The 20,880-nt window shown below is 36.1% G+C and overlaps 2 protein-coding genes across 14 annotated transcripts in view; one reads left to right on the top strand and one right to left on the bottom strand.

The window, feature by feature from the left end:
• LOC129246858 (embryonic polarity protein dorsal) overlaps nt 1-20,880 on the top strand; it is an 82,669-nt gene that overhangs the window by 30,927 nt on the left and 30,862 nt on the right. Inside the window, exons 1-2 of one of the 11 annotated variants that reach the window (XM_054885526.1) lie at nt 10,016-10,367; nt 12,762-13,074. The exons of 5 other annotated variants lie outside the window; for them this stretch is intronic. The gene's annotated coding sequence lies outside the window, so the exon portion shown is untranslated. Of the gene's footprint in view, nt 1-10,010; nt 10,368-12,761; nt 13,075-17,915; nt 18,055-20,880 lie in introns of those variants that run through there. 5 more of the 11 variants (XM_054885533.1, XM_054885531.1, XM_054885528.1 and 2 more) reach the window with 5 other exon arrangements.
• On the bottom strand, nt 168-2,263 carry LOC129246860 (uncharacterized). Of its 3 annotated transcripts, XM_054885539.1 has the most exons (6): nt 1,941-2,263; nt 1,393-1,788; nt 976-1,332; nt 677-810; nt 395-615; nt 168-337 (listed from the first exon to the last, which is right to left on the bottom strand). In XM_054885539.1, exons 1-6 carry the CDS (start codon nt 2,067-2,069, stop codon nt 327-329), a joined length of 1,248 nt encoding a protein of 415 aa, XP_054741514.1. In that variant the 5' UTR covers nt 2,070-2,263; the 3' UTR covers nt 168-326. The 3 variants fall into 3 exon arrangements, with proteins under 3 accessions (XP_054741514.1, XP_054741513.1, XP_054741515.1); XM_054885538.1 differs by having other exon boundaries at nt 168-615; XM_054885540.1 differs by having other exon boundaries at nt 168-615; nt 1,964-2,056.

Genomic DNA, 20,880 nt, shown 5'->3' with positions numbered 1-20,880 from the left:
TGTGGTATTTTACGAAAAGTCTATACTTTTTTGCACCATATTTTTGTGGAAAGCCACTAGCTCGTTGTTCCGAATTTGCTTGTAAAAACTACAACTATTCACTCTAAGAATTTTATAATTTTTCACTAATCATTATTTGATTTTGTTAACAAATCGTCTACAAAATCTTCATTGCAAAATTTATATTTGAAATTCTTCCCGGAGATTTACAACCGTATAGGAGAGAGGGAAAAGTAACATATTCTCACTTGTTGGTGTTTTTGTTTGTGTGTTTATTAAATATACCCTTGGCTTTCGTTTTCTTCTCTCAAACCAAAATCAAGGTCTCAGCTAAGGTCTAGTAAAGGGATGCCGATCACTAAATTTTGCTTATTTTGGAAATTAGGAAAGGTACCGGGAAGAGGAACAGCGGGTAACAACCAGTACAGGAATATTTGTGCAAAATGAAAACTTTTCTGCTGGTAGAAGCATATCTTCTGCCAATAGTCGGAAACGCGCCTACCAAAAGTGCCGTCGAGAACTTGTTGGAGTGTAGCCAATCTCTTTTGCAAATTTTCTACGTCGTGATGGAGGCGAACATTATTAATTATACTTTCATCAATACGGCGCGATTTCCTATAAATACGAGTTATTGGAATTTTGTCGTTCAAGAGAGGATGCATGGGAGATTACTTACTCTTTCAAATCGGTTAACTCGGCTTCAAGAAGTTTCACTTTGTTCATGGTGCGCTCCAAATCAACTTCCTTCCTGATCAACTCTACGCGATATTTATCTTCAGTTTCGCGACTCTCTTTGCTTAAATAGTACAGCTGATAAAGCAAAAACAATGAGAAATACTACTTGTATGTATGCATGTTCGGCATAAATGTAAATGAGCTTGGCTGTAGAAGCCTGAGCAAAAAGTTAAAATATACGGCTTGCTTTATGTTCCTATGTGTGTGTTTCTATGCTTGCGTGTGGTTATGAATACATACCTCATTAATTAATTTGTTTTTCTGATTTTCTAGCACTTGTACCGAACAGTTTTCTTTAGCAAGGGAATGGCGCAAATTACGCTGCTCAACCATTGACTGAAAAAGCTCAGCTTTCGTTTGGCTTAGTATGCCACTAAGTGCTTCAAGCTCCTTGTTTTTATTTGCCAAATCTTGTTCCAGGAGTGCACGTTCCGCTTTCAGGCTATGGACGTTGCTGTTGAGGTTCTCACACGAGGACTTTGCCTGAATTACACTTTCTAGCGAACACTTGAGCTGGCAAGCGAGGTCATCATTTCGCTTCTGTTCGACACGAAACAAAGTGTTGTAAACATGAATCTGAGTTTTGGCCTTTTGTGACTGACAGAGAATAAAATTAAACCTTGGTCGTAACTTTATTTGTAAACATTGTGTACTAACCCCTCTCTTCAGTTCTTCCACTCTCAATAACAAACGTTTAACATCCTCTCGACGGCGGCGCCAGGCATTCAACATAATTGTGGTAAAGATGCGTATACTCGCTAGTCGCAGCTCCGTCTCCGCAGGGTACGGATAATACGCACTGGGTTTCGCGCTTGTTTCGCATTCAATATACCGGTTACTACTCCGTTCCATAAGCATTGAATTATTATTTGGCTTGTATTCCCGGCAACCGGAAAGACTTGAATAATTATTGGGGAAACATTTTGTTATTGAAAAAGTGCTGTGGGAAGTGCACTTCGGGTTTTGGAAATTGCAACCTGGCAACTCCGATTCTTCTTCTCCTCGATTGGAGTCAATGCCTAAAGTGCCGTTGAACATTGTCTTGCCCTGGGTCTAGCGGCAACATATGTAAATAAATGCATGGATAAAATAATTTTTTTGTACACCGGTGCAGTTACTCATAGCAATATACATATATGTAGGTATACATACATATGCAGTTATATATATATTCCCATAGCCATGAGGTTGTGGCGTATACTTACATAAGTATTTTTCGTATTTTTACCTGGATAGGTAATTCTTGCTAATAAAATCGTACTCGGTATTCGTATGCAAAGATGATACAAATTTAGGAACGCAGTGGAATTTCGAATTTGAACGGCAGTAACCATAGCCACGTCACCAGCCCGACTACGAGAGATGTATTATGTTCGTGACCCGAAATCACTTTGACTGAAATAATTTTCCAAAATCTGGTTGCTAAAGTAAAACTGTAAAACTAGTCTCCAAAACCTGAATTCCGCTTTAAAATTTTTCGTTTTTTTAAATAAATGAGCATATCTTGAATATGAAACCAAAAGTTACTTTTATTACTTCCAATTGAAAGTACTATATACGGTGTTTTCAATACCGTAGAGACTACCCCTTAGGAAATAGGGTAAAACATTTTATTACAATTTGTTGTCATCCTCCCACCTAAATGGTGTTGAGCTGGCAAGAGGGTGATGCCATATCAATAAACCAGCTGGAGATTATGAGCGAAGTTTTCTTTCGCTAATACTATCACCCCTATCATTCAGTTGCTAATAGCACAGGCCTGCGAATTCTCGCTTTTTTACAGTTTCTAAAACCGCTATGGGTGTTTCTTGAAGGCTTTTTTATGCTGAAAACGAATATGACCTTGAAATTGCTCCAGCACGTCAGGATTTTTGGCAATTTGAGGTTAAATAGTCAAAAAATGCAGATTTTGGCGCAAAAGCGGCAGACATTGGTCTCGGATAGACCAATATTGTTTAGATGGTACCTCAGGCTGCAGTGACCTGTAAGGTATCCGGTTAAAAGGCGCAGATCTACTCTGTTTAGTGAGAGAAGTTTGTCAGATATTCCTTTGTTGGGACTTAGGAATAGTTTGGCTTGACGCTGACCGGCACAGTTTAGCCAGTGTGCGGCAAGTTTTCTTTCCTCCTATTTCCTAAGGAATTCATTAATGTGGCCTTTTGTCAGTCCACAGAAAGGCTCAGAACCAGTAAGTTGCATAATTGTTCCTTGTTTTGCAAGGTCGTCAGCCATTTCATTTCCCTCATGTCCCGGAATCCAACATAGTGTTACTGTGTTGAGGTTTCCTAACGTGTTTAGGAGGTTTAGGCAATCGTTTACCAATTTGGAGGTGATGGTTGTTGATAGAAGGGCTTTTAAAGCCGCTTGGCTATCTGAAAGTATGTAGATGTGAGTACCTCTCATTTTCCTTCTAAGGCATTCTCTCACACATATTTCAATGGCATGTATTTCTGCCTGGAATATTGTTGGGTAGGATCCCATCGGAATCGATTTTTTGAATTTGGGCCCATTGATTCCTGCCCCTGTTCTACCATTTTCCAATTTGGACCCATCAGTAAACCATAGCTGGGAGCCACGTTTGAAAGTGATAGAGTTAGTTCTCCAGTCTGTTCGTTCATTGATTATAACTTGGAAGTTCCTGAAGAGTATTGGTTTGGGTGATAGTATATCATCCCTATGAAGAATGGGACTATGTAGGAAGTCTTCTAAGATCTTTAAATGTCCTTTCATATCCCCACTTTTAAGTTCAGATATACCTTTTAGTCTTAAGGCACTCGAGCGAGCTTCCCTTTCAATTAGAATTGGAAGCGGTGGTATGTTCAGGAGCACACCCAATGCATCCGTGGGACACGTTTTCATAGCCCCTGTAATACCAACACATACCAGGCGATGCAGTTTGCTTAATTCGTTTGCCGCCTTTCTTTGCTTGACCTTGGGCCACCATGCTAAGGATGCATAAGTGACTATGGGTTTTACAACTGTGGTGAATGTCCAGAAGGTCATTCTGGGGCTTAGTCCCCATGTCTTACCAAAAAGCCTTGTACAGGCAAAGAATGCCCTTGTGGCTTTTGAAGTAACTCTCTCAATATGGGAGTTCCACGTAAGTGTTTTGTCAAGACTAACGCCAAGATAGTTCGCTTCTGTCGAGAGTTCAAGTGTTGTTCTATTAAGGGTCGGACATTTGAGATTTATGTTCCTTCTCCTAGTAAACGGTACAAGTGTTGTTTTGGATGGGTTGATGGAGAGCCCTTTTTCCGTGCACCATTTGTTTATTATTGTAAGGGCTTGCTGCATGCGATCCGAAATGGTTTCCTCATGGCAGCCTAATACATAAACTACTAGGTCATCAGCGTAACCCTGAGTGTGAAATCCTAGGTTATTCAGCTTGTTGATATCGATAGAAGTGCTCGAACTAAATTTGCACTGATAGGTACATCAGCTGGAATTGCGGCAATACGTTTGGATGGTGGAGAAACATCGCACCAAAAGTTCAGGCATGAAGTTTTCCACTAATGTAAACTTATCATATGGGACGGATGCACGATGGTTCACAAAAAATTTGATCGCACACTGAAAGATTTGAGGGGAAACGGACTGTTTTTCCGTGGACCATTCATTTGGCCTGATGATTTTCGAGAAACTGCCGGTTATACGTTCGGTTGTACAACATTTCGGAAACCACTTGCTGAATATTGGGAACAGAAAAATGACAATCGGCAGATTCCACCAACCAAAGGCGTATTCGTGCAAAAGGTTTTCCCAAGTAACGCGCGGGGTTACGAAAATCATTAGAGGCTGAGTGCACATGCGGCTGCGTACAACAATGTCAACGGCCCCAATTTCAGAACTCACAACGGAACACCATCCACGCTTTGATGAATCAAGACGGAGATGATGGCGAGCTCACGCGGCGGAGAACTTCTGATTTATTTGTGTATGTACCAGATGGAAAGCGAAAAGTTTCGGTAATATCCTAATAATAATTAAAACTAAAACGACACTGAATTATTTTACCGATGAAAATGTAAATGTTCAATTCAAATGACAGAAACTATGGTGAGTTGCATAATAACGGGTTTCCTTGAATTTCCTTTCTCCTGAGATCGCAGCAGCAAATGCGACGGGTAAGCCAGATACCTGTTAAAATGACTTCACTAATTTCGCAAAATTTTTATATAAAAAGTTTACTTTGATTACAAAAGTGCTTAAAAAACTACTAATTTTTGTTCTAGTCTCTGGAAAAAACTGAATACTTTACACTTGTGATATTTTTTTCCCTTTTTTTAAAATTCTATAAGTGTGTAAAAAATTACTACATAGCTCTAAAAAAGAAAGCTTTGCAACTAATAATTTGTATGTTTTCGACGAAATTACTATCTTTAGTGTAGCCTTCCTTTTTTATTCCTTCAGTAAAAACAAATTAAACAACTAAGAAGATTAAATTCGGTCCAGACGGGACTTTATATACCCTTGCACGTTTTAGTAAAATTTGGTTTGGGCTGGATGTTAATTTTTGTTTCAATAATATTGGCATATGTCGGATCTAACTGAGGTGGGGAGTAGCACGTGTACCAAGTTTGGGCGGATTTTATTAAGTCGTTATCGAGATACATGCATTTACTCAAAAGTGGGCCTGGCACCTCCTATTTTCCAACACTTTACCCGCGTCGTGTCCTCTTCTGTGTTCAGCATTACTAGCAAACCTAAGAAATTTTAAATAATTTAAAAGCGGAGATATCTCGTTTTTTCCTTCTTCGACCAATTTCGCCCATTTTCAATACCAACTTACCTGGCATAAAAAGTATTAAAAGAGTGCAACAAGTTTCATTGAAATATATATATACGTATATTAATTTTACCTGGAGTTACCGTTTGCATGGACAGACGGACTGACGAGCAGACATAGCTAAATCCACATCCTGCCCATTCTGGGCATTTTGGTATTTATAACTATAGACATCTCGATCTCCCGTTATGTAAACAAAATTGTAAATTATTAAAATATCCGATGGCGTTAATTTTATTTTTTTGTCTTCATTAAATGCTTTTGGTGCCCTTAATATTTTTTTCGTATCATCTTTTCAACGCCCGCTTTCAAATGTAAAGACAAAATTGTTGTACTGCTTTATAAATACAATAAATAATAAGAAAAAAGAACGATCCGTTCTTAAAATGAAATTTTCCTGTTCCTTTCCTGGCAAGCAATTACCAACTGGCCTACTTTTTTCAGCACTGAATTATTTTGCTAGTGGGTGCGATTACAAATTAGTGCTCTTGCTTAAATAAGATGAGTTATCATTTCATTTCATATTGCACAAAGAATTGAACTAAAGAATTGATGGGCTGTGTTATTTTAGCTCAAAGGAAATGTGTGTAGAATATACTCAGTTACATTAGTTTGTTACAGAGTGTAAAAGTAATTTAACACTCATACTATGAAATTCACAATAATTTCCTCAGAATTTCTCAGAAACGGCCAAGGTCAAATGTTAGTCGGCCGGCATGCGAATTCTCCCTTTGAAAATTGTACACTCACTTCGATTTTCTACACAGTTCATGGCAAAGCACACATTGCCATAGAAAATACACTTTCGTTCACTTTCACCTTCGCATTGAACCCAGGCGTTTGCGCTTCTCAAGGACATCGGTTTCGACAATCACTGGCTTTGCGGTAGTTGTGTAAGTAAAAAAGTTAAAAAGCATTAAAAGCGTGCGGAAAGTGTTTCATGTTGTTGCGTGTTTCATATGCACATAACTACGTACTAATACATATATACACACATATAAGCATAAAAGTAAACAAAGCATGGGAGACACCCTGCAGAAAATCTGAAGTATTTTCACTATTTTCACTTTTTCCTACACTGGGTCTGCCATAAAAAACGCGCACTCCTGTGGCACGAGAACGAACTAACCCGATTCTAACAAAATCGGCACTTAATGATGAACGCAAGTTTTGTTTAAAAAATGCATTAGTATGCTCACACCAAAGTTTAAAGTAGCCTTGATGTTTTAAAATACCATTTTTGAGCGCAACTACTGCGAAGAAAATTCTTTTTAGGGTAAAAAAATAAGAAAGTTACTGCGAACTCTAATGAGTCATTGATAAAGCAAACAAATTTACAGACCGTTCCATCGTGAATGTAAGCCCTTTTCCAACAACTTCCTATTGAAATAATTTAAAATTAAGTGAAGCGAATGATACAGGTACTTAGAATATTAATTATTGTTTTTGCATAATTCATTAAAACTATTTAGTTCCTTTTCCTACAGGGTACTCTTGTGCAAATGAACTCGTCAGCATGAAAAGGACGCTCTCATTTTTGAAAATGTGTGTTTGTGGTCTTTAAATGTTTGATTCGCCAATTTATCGGAAGAGATTCGTCGTCAAAAATGTTTACATTGTTTGATCAATTCAGCTCATGTACAGTGGGGCTTAAGTGTACAATGTTTTGCAATTTTTTATTTGCAGGTAAAGCTTTTGCAAACTACATAAATGTTATCTTTATGAAATGGTAGGTTTTACAATTGACTGAGTTGAAATGAAAGTCGCTCTTGTACTCTTTACACATCAGTAGGTACCATAAATACATTTGCATATTTTACAAAGTTCTGTGCCTCGTATGTACATTATAATGGCAGATTAGGGAGTAAAGCATAGTACACGTTCGCGTTTCATGTAAAATGGGTGTCAAAATCCATACAAATTACATTGCCGTGAAATGTGCGTGAAATTTCGTATGAATGTCTCGGCCAAGTTGTACTCAGTTCACACCGTGAAAACACCGCGCAACATGCCGCAACATTTTTTCCCATCAATTCGAAATGCCATTTAAATTTGAGCGTAAACTGCCAGTTCGTTTACGAGAGAATAGAATGGATGGTACCATAGTTCCATATGCAGTAGTCTGTCTGATGGTTAGTGTTGGACAGAGGTCTAGGATGTGTGGGTTTCCTACCAAAATTACCTCTGAATATCAAAATCAGAACAAATCTGCTACCCACTGTGACATGTAAATGAAATATGAACACTTTTGATAGCTTGCACTTTTGGCATGCTTCTCCTCCTCAGCCTTGGAATAACAAAAACAAGCATTTTTTTCTTAATTCATTTCATTTAATTATTCGTAAATATTAAAGAGAAAAGTGTATTGAAAAGTTAAACCACATTTGTCACACTGTAGTTGCACGTGTAAATGGCCCACGGAGCAAATGCTATGAGACAATCATTATTTATTGACGCTTACCTAATTTTTACATTGCAAAGTTTATTTACTTGAGCAACATTTCATAGTGGCGGCATTTACCTTATTTAAGTACGAGGGTTGATGTATAGTATGCATGCGGTTCGAGCGTTGTATCGCCTAATTACTGGGGCTGGGGTGCCAAAGCTCGCTTCTCCAGTTGAATCAAATTACAATGGATTTATTGGTAAAAACTACATTAGTTACCTTATTTCATAGCATGTAATCGTTTGTGTCAGAGCAAGTATTATAGGAAGCCAAAACGGAATGTGAAATTATGTACATATGTACATACATATGTATGTATATGAAATAATTCCAGGCTGGACTAAGTGGAGACCATTAGTCACCAAAAATCGTGTCAGACGACACATATAAAATATCAATAACAAACTAAATGGCTCAACAAAAGCAAAAACTGTAAGATGCGTGTATCCTTTTCCAAGAAATCCAGTGTGAGTCATATTGCTTTTTCGAAGGAAAAGTGGGTTGTTAGGCACATATATACATATGTATTTAAGTGACAGGATATTCATGTACATTAAAAGTCTCTCGCAAATACTATTGTACTTATGCATGTACATGTGTGTATGTATATGTAATTGCATGTATGCATGTATGTTTGAGTTGTAGTAATATTGCATAGGTTCTTGTGTTGTTGCAGAAAGCTTTTCATTCATAAAAGCTAAACAATTTGTATTGCAAGTAAACGAGTATTTGTGCTGGTGCAAAGTCGAGAGAGAGAGAGAGAGAGAGAGAGAGAGAGATATTTACTTGGGGCATTGTGTATTTGTATGTATTGTGAGAATATCGGTAATTGGTAGATTCGCAGTATCATGTGTGAGTAACAAGCCTATGGATCTGAAAATATTGCGGTCATATTAGTACAGGAAGGGGATAGGATTTCTTTCCACTTTGTTGTTGTTCACTAACTTTTTGACAGAGAAAATATTTAGTATTCACACTAACTTTTTTTCATTAAAATTGTTTCAGCGTTCTGCGTTTTATTATCGGAGAAAATGCATGTAAGAACTCACCTTAAATCATCTGAAATAATGAAACCCCAGTTAATTAATTTTTACTGCATGGAATTCCATTAGTATTTACAACGTTATGAACAGGCTCCCAATTATCTGATATTGTTTACCTTTTAAAATTCCAGGTCAAATTGACCTCCCTCGCTTAAAGTATTTCAACTATTTCTAAGATTTTGCTTGAAAGCTGCGTAAAAACAATTAAAATAAGTTAAGAGCAGGTTCTTTAATTTTTAGATATTCTCGATCGTTAAAATCGTCCAAGAGAGTTCGTTGGTGGGGTGTCTTTTTCAAAAAAGAAACTGGAAATGCGCTTGCCTTCGATCGATTGCCATTTGCAGATAAGTTGACAGCGTTTTTAGGCCAACTGTTAATGGTATACATTTTGACGATATTTAGTTTCAATAAGGCGATATGAAATGCCGTTAATTTTTTCCCGGGAAGAATATTTTGCAGCAATTTGGCCCTCAAAATCACCCGTTTCCCGATTGGACTTCTTTCTAAGAGGTCAACTCGAAGATCGAGATTAAGTGAATAAACTAGAATCGATTCCCTATTTGATGCATTCTTGCCGTCAAAATATTATTTGGATTTAAGAAATAAACTCTAAGTTGAAAAACCCAGCAGATACTTTCAAAAGATAAAATGAAAAAGTGTCGCCTTCTAAATCGAAGTGAAAACTTCAATTGAAGTTATGGCGGCAGCACTGTTCAACGGGTGTGAGCAATCAAACTGACAAGTGGGTGTACATACATACATACATATACTTGTATGCATATACATACATACCTGAATTATTTCAAATTATATGGAAGAGATGACAATCACGTTGATAAGTCGGCATAACAAGTTATGAGCAACAACTGTGGTAGTAATACGAGTAATGGGAGGTGACTTAAAGAGCGTTGAGCTTAAAACCCCTGTAGTGGATATGACTCTTTTCATATTGTCATCATTTTGAAGAGATCATGTCCGATATTGTTGCTTTAGTCTGCAATTCGCTTTCACGTTGAGGCGTCGTGTTTTATTACTGAAGTCACAGTGGACGGAGTGTTTGAACGTTTTCGACGTGTTTAACGTGTATGTCTGAAATGCGTAATTCACGGGTATATTAAATGTCGTCAATTAAGCGGTTAAGGATTAATCGGAATTATTAATTTGAAAAGAAAATCACGCAAATGAACTCATACAAATATAAGAATATTGCTTGGTGCTTTTCTACTGCATACTTACATGCCCTATGTACATACATACATACATATGTATGAATATACGTATATAGAAAATTTAGCTGAGACACACTGACCATTCGACGGCCATATGTATGTATGGACATAAAACAATACTTTTATATGTATGTAAATTGATTTCGTATAAATTCACGTATATATACTTACGTATAAATAGTTACATACTATATGTACATAAGTATGGATATACATACATACATACGTAAGCTACAATGCAACCCCACTGAACGTTTATGTCGATCACGTATTGTTGTCGACACAAAACGGCTATCAATAAATATGCACATACATACTTATGTACATATGTATGTACATGTGAAAGAGCAGATATGTAGCGGGAACTTGTAGCAAAACATTAGTGGAAAAATTATAACCACACTCGTAATGGCGGAGCTAAGAGCAGTGAGTTTGATTAGATTGATTCAATCGCAGAATATGATAAAACAGCAAATGCATCCAGATACGGTTTCACTACATACATATGCGCATGTGAACATACATATGTATATTTTATAATCACTTTACGTTAAAACCCTTGCATTGAGTATCTATTATTTCGGCCAATATTTAGAAAGGGTTATTTATATTTCTGAATATTGTGTTTATCAGTCGTACCACATCGGCGCTGACACGACCAGCACCCTATTTCAACAACGAAATGATAGAATTATACACGGTTTCAATTTCTTATTCCAATTTGTTTCAATTGATCATAAAAGGCTTTATACAATTTCCTTATACTGTTCTAAGTAGTAGCTGCCTTGTTTACAAGCAAATAAAAGTCGGTGGTGCCTTAAAATTTTTTGGACTTTCCCAAAGAGTCATTATAATTGATTCCGATCGGCAAAGCAGGCACTTGCTGATCAACGAGCTATGTATATACACACATGTGCACATAAGCCGAAAGTTTTGTGAGAGACTGTGTGTGTATATGTATGTATGTACATGAATACTTATGTACATATGTGCGTATAGAAATTATAAGAAAATGGAAATTAAGAGAAAAACAACACACACAAAAATAACCCAGTGCATATAGGAAAAATATTTAAATATTTTAAATATATTAAATTGAACTCAGCAGAGGAAGCTTATTTCTAAAGAAAAGTAGTTGAGAGGTTATGACTAACATTTATGCGTTCCGTATTTTGAAAACGATGCAAATCAGTCGATTCTCTTTAACAACCGATCTAAGTAAATTAGAGTGCGCCAGAGAGTTGAATTGAGAAAGCAATGCGAAATGTCATGTGGATCGCTACATATGTATTTACATACATACACTTTCTTAAATATTTCATTACGAAATCAAAATATGAGCTCGGATAGTTTCTCTTCCTTTGCAGCTATCTTTGTTCAGTTGGTATATAAAGCTAAATACACACCAGGCCATGTTGAAGCAACCGTTGCCTCGTGTGTAGCTGTGTTGCCAATTGATTTTCGTGTTGCTGCAACCGTTGCCTAAAATATCAAATAAATTTGATTTTTGGGATAGGTTGCTGCAACCGTTGCTTCGTGTGTATCATTGTTTACTGCTTTTACTCGTTCAGTTCGTTGAAAACAAGCAAAGAAGAAGGTTCGTGCGGAGTAAAATAAAGTGAAAAAGAAAAAAATGGCAATTGAAAATAATGAAAATTATGTTAATTTTATTAACGAATATAAAAATTTGATAGAGCTGTGGGATATAAGTAGTGAAAAATATAAAAACAAAAATTTTAGAAAAAAAGCATACGAACAATTAAAAAATGAATACAATAAAATTGATAAAAATTTCAAGTCCGCAAAAGAGTTTCCTGTTGCAAGATACCGCAAAGTTATTGCCAGTCTAATTTCTGCTGATATTGCCTCTCTCATTATGGTATCTTGTTTCGTTATTTTGGCCTTTACGAAGTCCAACAATTTTCTAAACAGGGCTTCGTCCATCCTCATGTAATTTTTATAGTCCGCTGGCTCATTTTCCTTCAGTTCTTTCAGCAGCCTCTCGTTCGAAAATTCGATTTTTTTTCAATTTTTGGACCAAATTTTATTTCTCTTCCTTTGTTGCATCTCTTCTCCTCATTTTCGTACAAAAGTTCGTCAATTATAATAAGAGAAATAATTTTACGTATTTCGTCGATCATTTAAAAAAATTAATTTTACGTATCTTCCGCTTGTACCTTTCCTGCACCACAGTTATACACAATACTGAGATTGAAGCAACGGTCGCAACGTGTTTCTTAAACAAAGGCAACCGTTGCTGCAACACGTTGCTTCAACGGTTGCCTCGTGTATATCTAGCTTAAGCGCTAATTACTCTTCGCCCCTACTTGGGCTTGCTGCTGCCTGCCTCTTTGTTCTGAAGCAAATATTCCTCGCTTTTAATGAGCGGCAGAGTGGAAAGCGTGTTGTATCCGCTGCTCGTGATTGGGCTGATCGTGTGGTGTTTAGCAGTACTGAGCTGAACATAAAAACAAAAAACCGGTTTTTCATATGCACAACAACAAACTAATATCCACACGTAGATGCATGGAACAGGAAAAAAAACCGTAAAAAAACAAAAAAAGAACTTAAGTGAACTCACACAAAGACGTACATATATATGTATGTACATATATCCGCGGAAAAACGATGAAGTGAATTTTGTTTAACTAAAGTGAATGCGAACTTTTCAAAGCAAGCACAAGTTTACACATATTTTCGATGCAGTCCGTGCATGCATACTTGCATACATAAATATATGTACATAGAAGTATGGTAATAGTTACAGCCCTTCGCGAAACGCATATCAACATACGTTTGGATCCACATGTTTTTTAGTATCATATACATATGTATGTAAGTATGTACAATCCGTAACAAAAATATTGAACACACATGTAAATTTCCTGCGAAAATCTAGCTCATAGCGTTTTCTTTTCTCGTAAAAATGCAATGTTGTCAACCACCAAAAACGTTTCCACATATATTTTTCAAAATCCCCTAAAATTAGCCTAAAATCAACGAAAATCCCCAAAACACACGATTGATTAGCGAACAGAAAAATCTGTAATAGTAAAACATAAACTGTATTATTGATGACTTGCATTATTATTTTTCAAATCATACATTTTTGGATTGCATTGTATTATATACATATATGTATGTACATATATGGAATACACACATATGTACAGCTGTTGACAGCTAATTAGAAACGACACTTATTTCAAAATAAATTTTCCATTTTCTTTTTAAACACGTATTTTCATAACTTTTTGCCAATTTTATTTAAACATATGATAAACTTAAAAACTAGTGGAAAACAATTTTATTAAATATATATATATTTTTTTAAAGCATGTGAAATGCACGATTTGGATAGGGCAACTAATTAGAAACAGTAATGCATTATCAGATCAACATAAAGATTATGTTAGTATTTGGTTCCATAACCCTTTTGCTTCAACACTGCCTCACATCGATTGCGCATTGATGTAGTGAGATTCTGACAGCGCGCCACAGGTATTGCTTGCCATGCCGTTTTTACTTCGGCAAAAAGGACATCCATATTTGGGATATTTTTGACACTCACGGCTTTTTTAACGTCCCCCAGAGATGCTCTATTGGGTTTAAGTCGGGACTGGATGATGACCATTCCAAAACATTGATGGAATTTTCGTCGAAAAACTGTTTCGTCAACTTTGCCGTGTGCTTTGGATCATTATCCTGTTGAAACTTCCATATAACAGGCAAATTTTCCTCAGCCCACGGCAACATTACATTTTTTAGTATATCGACGTATTTCTCCTTATTTAAAATTCCATCAATCCTATGGATTGGGCCAACACCATTCCACCAGAAGCATCCCCACACCATGATTGATCCTCCACAATGCTTCACTATCCGTGAAACGTAGCGAGGATTAAATTCTTGGTTGATTGGCCGTCGAACATACCTTTTACCATCTGGGCCTACGATATTTTTCCATTGTTTTGGAGTCCATGACCAATGGGATCTCGCAAAGACTACTCGCCGTCTCCTTTGTATCTTGGTTAGAAGGGGGTTCTTGCGTGCTGCTCTGCCATGCAGACCAGATTCGACCAGACGCCGAGTAATTGTCCTCTTGGATATTTCGAAATTATATTGATCCTGAATTTCCCGTTGGATGTCGGTGGAAGTCTTTTTTGGGTCTCTTTTGGAGGTGATTGCTATCTTGCGGTCAATTTCTGCTGAAGTTTTCCGGGGCCTTGGAACATTGGAACATTGTCAACAGTCTTAAAAAGTTGGATATGCTTTAAGGCGTTAAAAACCATTTTTTTTGAGTATTTGACTTGCTTAGAAATTTCACTGTACGACTTTCCAGCTTTACGAAGGTCAAAAATGGAGCTCCGCAGGGCAGGTGTACAGCTGCTGCTTTTTCCCATTACACATCTTGAAGACGAATATTTTAGTTGCTTTTAAACAACCAATTTAAAATATATACATACCAAAAAGTCGATTATATTACTATTAAAATAACACAACTTGCCGAATATGCTTCCATTGAACAACTGTTTCTAATTACTCGTCTCAGTTTATTTACCTTGAACTAAGTAACCCATGCACTGCGTTGGATAATATTAACGGTACTTCCATTTCACAACTACAAAACTAGGTGCATTGGGTAGTAAATAGAGTAACAAAAGCAATGCAAATGATTTTAAGAGAAAAAATAACGGTAAATTTAAACAGTTTAATATTATGCTCATCAAGCGTTTATCAAAAGGGAGCGTTTCTAATTAGCTGACAACAGCTGTATGTATGTATGTATTTAGCATTTTAGAAGATGGATTCAATTTAACACATAAATAAATAATAGTAAGCACAAATATTTTCTTCCTAAATATTACACCTCAACCAGAAAGAAGGATTAATAATATTAATTGATAATAAATAAACAAATATAAAAAAAAAAAAAGAAGGAGCAAGGCTATTTGATTTTGAACCTTTTTTATATATTGATAGCAATTAGCCCTTCGGTTCATTTTTTCGAAAAATTGAGGGTCCATTTCTGTGATGTTCTGTTTCAGCCATTATGTGGGTAAAATAATAAAAATATTGTTAAAAGCTACAAGAGAGAAAAAGCGGCCTTAGTTTTTAGTGAAATCAAAGTTTTGAAGACTCAGGTAGCAAATTATTTGTTGCATTATATCTCTTTTAATAAAAGAGAGCTAACCTCCTGAATTTATGATAGCTGACCATTCGAATTTTTTATAGACATTTTAAAACATCAGCTGGTGCTACTTCTATGGAGAAACAAAAGAGAAAAAAGCACTCTGCACTACGACGTTCTACTATACAGAGGCACAAGTTCGAAAGTGATTTTTCTAGAACCCGCATTCAAACATTACCATTGCCACAGTCAACAGTCATAATGTTGTCAAATATGCAGAAAGTCATGCTTTGCTATCAGGTAATCGCACGTCAGCAGCCGGCGTACCGCATAGAGAACATAGAAGTAGAATTGCCGCCTATTGCATAAGTGTATATGCACATACATACAGATACAAATATGTTTATGTACATGCATATATTATATGTATTCTTGGTCGTTCTATTACTACCGCTGAGAGCTATCAATAATGCTTATCAGGTCATTTTATGGTTTGCTTGAGATTGGGCCTGTGAATTGGGTAAAAAAGTGGTAGTCCCATTAATGATTCTGATACGATTTATACAATTTTAGTTCAGCCTTCATTTATATTCACCTAACCTCTGGAAATGTCAATCTGACAGTCAATGAAAGTTTTCACATTAGAGTTAAGAGCGGTTAGTTCGGCTGCGCTGTTTCAGTCACAGAGTAGATCTCGACTAGAAAAATGCTGCAGTAACTGGGAGCTTTTTAAGTTCTGAACATAGCAAAGCAATTCCCACCAGTTTTTTTATGCGCCCGTGGAGAAATTCTAAGTGTGGCTATGACACCAAATCCCCCTCTCCCATCCATCCTGGTTTGTATGACGTGCGGTTCCTTCTTCAAATTGGGGAGAGGAATAGCGTACTTCGAACTGCTGCTCAATTCTCGTATAGGTGTATTATTTTGTCCCATATTCCTATATCCAGTGCCTGGGATGGCTCGTCGTAATTAAAACCATATGTATATTATAGTATTTTCGCATCTACTTAGAGGATGGAGCGATTCCATGTCAAGTGATCCAAGTATTTTGGACGTAGTCTTACTTTTTATGGAATTGGTTTACTTGGACGCTTGAGCATAAGAAGAAGTAGAGTTAGGAGTTCAGTTGAGCTAATTTCCTAGTTTAGAATGAGCAACTATGGAGAAGTTCTATTGTACTGATTTTTTATTTTATTTGTAGTGAGATTCACATCAACCGAAATCATTAACAAAAATATGAAAAACGGTTTTTAACAAGTAATTTTTTTTTTTTTTTTTGTAAATATATAAAGGGTCTTTCAAAAGTGACGTCTAGATGGCAATAGTGAATAATTTATAGTTTTTTATGTTATATCTAACATTTGTAAGTAGACAGATCTAGAATTTTGCACGATAGAATAACGTCTTAATCTTATTATAAATATTCTCGATGTTTAAGAACAATATATTGCAAAATTCGTGTTATAGGTATCATGGAGGACATCTAAATGATGTAATTTTCAGTTCTGATTTTTAAGAGCCATTAGAAGTTCGCCAGTGTTCAACGAGCTTCTTCTCCCTCCACTTCCTGAGAAGTTCGTTGATGTGGCCCTTTGAAAGTCCTAAGCTTGATGGTCTGCTATTTTATTTCTCTCATGTCCTTCATGTCCAGGAATTATAATGTGTTGAAGCTCCCTGTTACGAAGGTTCAGGCAGCCGTGTACTAATTTTGAGGTGATTATAGTTGAGTATCTGACTATCTGAAAGTATGTAAATGTGGATTCCTCTCATTTTTCTGCGGCGACATATCCTCAAAAAATTATTGAATCCAATTGATGAATTTAATCATTTATGTATATTATAATATTTTTCCTCATGTATATCACTCTGAGGTCTAATTGACATACGCATAAACAAATTATAAACTCTGCAAATATGCATTATTTCTGTGTGAGCGTTTTTCTGTGCATCAGCTCCTGCACTGCTCGGTCGGACAATGAAAACAAAATAGTCAAAACATAATATTTAGGAACATATTTTTCTTTTTCTCTCTCTCTATCTCTCTTCACAACAAATATTGCGGTCGCCAGAAGCTTCCACATCGCCGGTATTCTCGTATTCTATATTAACAAATTCATATTTTGCCGTTTTTCTTAGAATGATGTTGCAAAAGCTCAACGCAATACAACTCTAGCCCCCTATTTGTCCGCTGCCGCGGCTTCAACTCGTTCCACTACAATCAAATACTAATACAAACATCAGTCCGTTACTAAGGTGGATTAAACTTTAACTACAAAACAGTTCAGTGGTATTTATTAACATTTCCAACATTCATTCGACCAACCGACCGATAGGCAGCACTTTTACTACTATGTGCTAGGCAATATACAAATTGACCATGATAATTCTAACTCAATTCATTGTTAATTTAACGTTAATAGTGGACGGTTGTAAAGCACGGCGTATAAGCAACATTGGTGCCCAATTTACGGGCGCATTTAGTGAAAAGTATACGTGAATATGTGAAGTGGAAAGCAGCAAATACACAGATATTTTCCAGTTCCAAATTTCCCAGCTGAAGTGATGAAATTGATCTCAATAAACAGAATTTAAACTACGTTGGAACGAGTCGTGGCAAAAAGTGTTAAATATATTAAATACTGGATTGAGTACAACTTTAATTTTGATCTAAGTTTTTATGAAAGGTGAGGATGTCCAAAACTCCCAACGTGAATTGTTCAGTAAGAAATTATATACTTGCATATCATAATGAATTTTGTGCGTTTTTTGATAACATAATTGAAAAGGTTTAATACCAATAAGTGTTTTGTGGCAAATATGTTTTGGTATTATTGTGAAAAGCAGTTTGTTGCTTATATATGTGTGTGTGTGTTGTATAATCGGTACTTGAATTGGTTTTGTGAATGAGTGAGTATTCAAATATTCGAGTGAATATTTAAAATTTTTATTAAAGATTCAGATTCACCGAAACTCTAGCTCTGCACTTTCTGAGAGGAGAAACAGAAGGCTTTCGATTATTAATTTTCATCAAACTGCGCGCGAAAGAAAATGTGTGCTGATAAAGTTCGGATAAGATTAGGAAGTGTTCTGGACAGCGCGGTGTCAATATTTTTGTTTTTGTACCACTGAATAAAAATTGACAAAATAAACATCAACAAGAAGTTGAATACAAGTTTCCTCTTGGTAGCATTTACATATGCCTGATGGTGCTCAAGTATTTTTTCATTTGAAAATTTTGTTTGTCTCTTAACTCAAGTTATTCTAATTTTTGATTAATTAAGATATAAATTTAATTCAGTAATTAAACTACGGATTACTAAAGACCAAATAATCGAATTTTTGATTAGTCATATCTTTGAATAAAATGATTAATCACAGCATTTACTTGTATGTACGTATGTACATAAAGTCTGAATGTTTTCTATAGCAACCCATAGAGTTAGTAAAATACCTTTTTTATTTTATACTTTTAGATGCTTACTTTTTGAAGCATATTTTTTATAGATATATTTTTTTAATTATTCAATTATTTTTCATATTGCCATATGAACACAAGGAATCATTGAATAATCATTCAAGTAATGCTCGCTGTGAGTAATCAAGTCATTGGTATGTAACTGGAGTTTTAGTCTCTGACCATGCAGAGTAGGGCCGATTGTATATGGTGTTTTTCACAATTTTTAATTTATTTTTATTTTTATTATTTATTAATCCACAAATACTAAATCATTCAAAATTTAAAACGTATAAAGCGAAAAGTACGGTAGTACTTTGAAAATATTTCATATTATTAAACCAAAACCAATTCAATGGCCACAATGACGGCCAAACCAAAAAGCCCTGATACACAAAATTGTTAGTTTCCTGTGTATAGTAGCTTCTTGTGTAGTAGTGCAATGACGGAAAACCTGTGAAGATACACACAAACAAACATATGTACACATACACATACATATTGCCAATTTGCTGGAAGAACGCCATAACTCAAAAAGAGAAAAATTCTAGAATTTACTATTTCTCTCTAAGTAAAAGTAAAGACACATTTTCATTAATAATACCGTTAATAGTTATCGGTATCGATACAGCTTAAAAGCTAGTAGTTTCTGCATAGTTGACCAAGTCTTTTTTTGTTTTGTTTAATGACAACAAATGTCAAAATATATTCAAAAATGATTCAGTAGGGATGTCCCATAAAATAAATTTGTTCACACACATGTTCCAGAACCTTTTAAAGGGTACTCGGATAGTCAGAATTTTATGCCAGATTTGCAGTTGAAATGGTCTTAAATGATAATAAATAATATTGGTGTGTAAAATCAGAGCATTTTGTACAGAAAACAAAAAGCAGCAGCAGGCGTCGTTTTAAAAAGTGAAGCAATGATATTTTATTAATAAATCATTATAAATAAAAGGAATCAGTCATAAAAGCATGAATATTATGGTAATAGGTCCACCCCTTGCTTCAATAACATTTGCACATTCGGTTGTACTCGCTGTATGCCGCTCCACTCGTGAATTAAAGCATTTTTCGGGACTGTTTGCGATGTTATGCTGCTATGTTTTATCTTACATTTTAAAATAGCTCACATGTGCTCTATGGGGCTTAGATCTGGAGACTGTGCCGGCCAATCTAGCAAAACCATGTTGTTGTCTCTAAATCAACGCATCGTAGTCGCTGATTTGTGACAAGGATTATTGCCTTGGTTGAATTGAACTCTATCAAAATTAGTGTGACCGAAAATACGCGTTAACGAAGGCAAAAGTACAGCTTCGAATACATTTATGGACTTTTGACTGTCCATGCGACCCTCGCAAATGAACATTTCGCCGACACCACCAGCAGCCATGTAGCTTCAGATCATAATACTCTTTCCCCCATGCTTAACAGTGGGCACCACATAATCCGGATGGTTTTCCTTGGCAAACAGTCAGCTCACGAATGTTACTCCAGGTGCCCCAAATATTTGTAGGAAAGGAAAAAAATCGTTTTATAAGATTTGTGTTATTTCCTCGAAATTGGATTAGGGTGACAAGCTATGGTTGTTGATATTTTAAAATGATGCAATCTAAACCTCTATCGAAGGTCGATTCATCAGACTACAGAACATTCGGCCAATCTTCCTCCGTAAAATGTTGGCATCGGATCGTCCATTCTAAACGCTTTTTTCGATTTTTTTCTGAAAGCCACGCTATCTTTCGAGCTTTGTTTAAAGGAAGACTTCGGAAAGCACCTTATTCTAGCTGTTCGAGGACTAACGGGTTTTCCTATTTCTTCCGACAGGGCAGCTAAAAGGGCGGAAGAGGATTTTTATGAACTTTAAGAGACTTGCAGTATTCGGTTTTCCTGTACACTAGTGAGGGGTTTCCATTTGTGGAACAACATCAAGACGCACACCACAAATAGGAGGAGGAGTTCGGTCAAACACCCAAAAAGGGTGTACGCACCAATTATAGTATAGTGAGGGGTTTACTTCCACTTTTCGATTTATTATGGTGCGATTTTGTCCCCG

Source organism: Anastrepha obliqua, chromosome 5 (assembly GCF_027943255.1).
Source record: "Anastrepha obliqua isolate idAnaObli1 chromosome 5, idAnaObli1_1.0, whole genome shotgun sequence".
Taxonomy (NCBI): domain Eukaryota; kingdom Metazoa; phylum Arthropoda; class Insecta; order Diptera; family Tephritidae; genus Anastrepha; species Anastrepha obliqua.
This window is presented reverse-complemented; position numbering and strand designations above follow the sequence as displayed.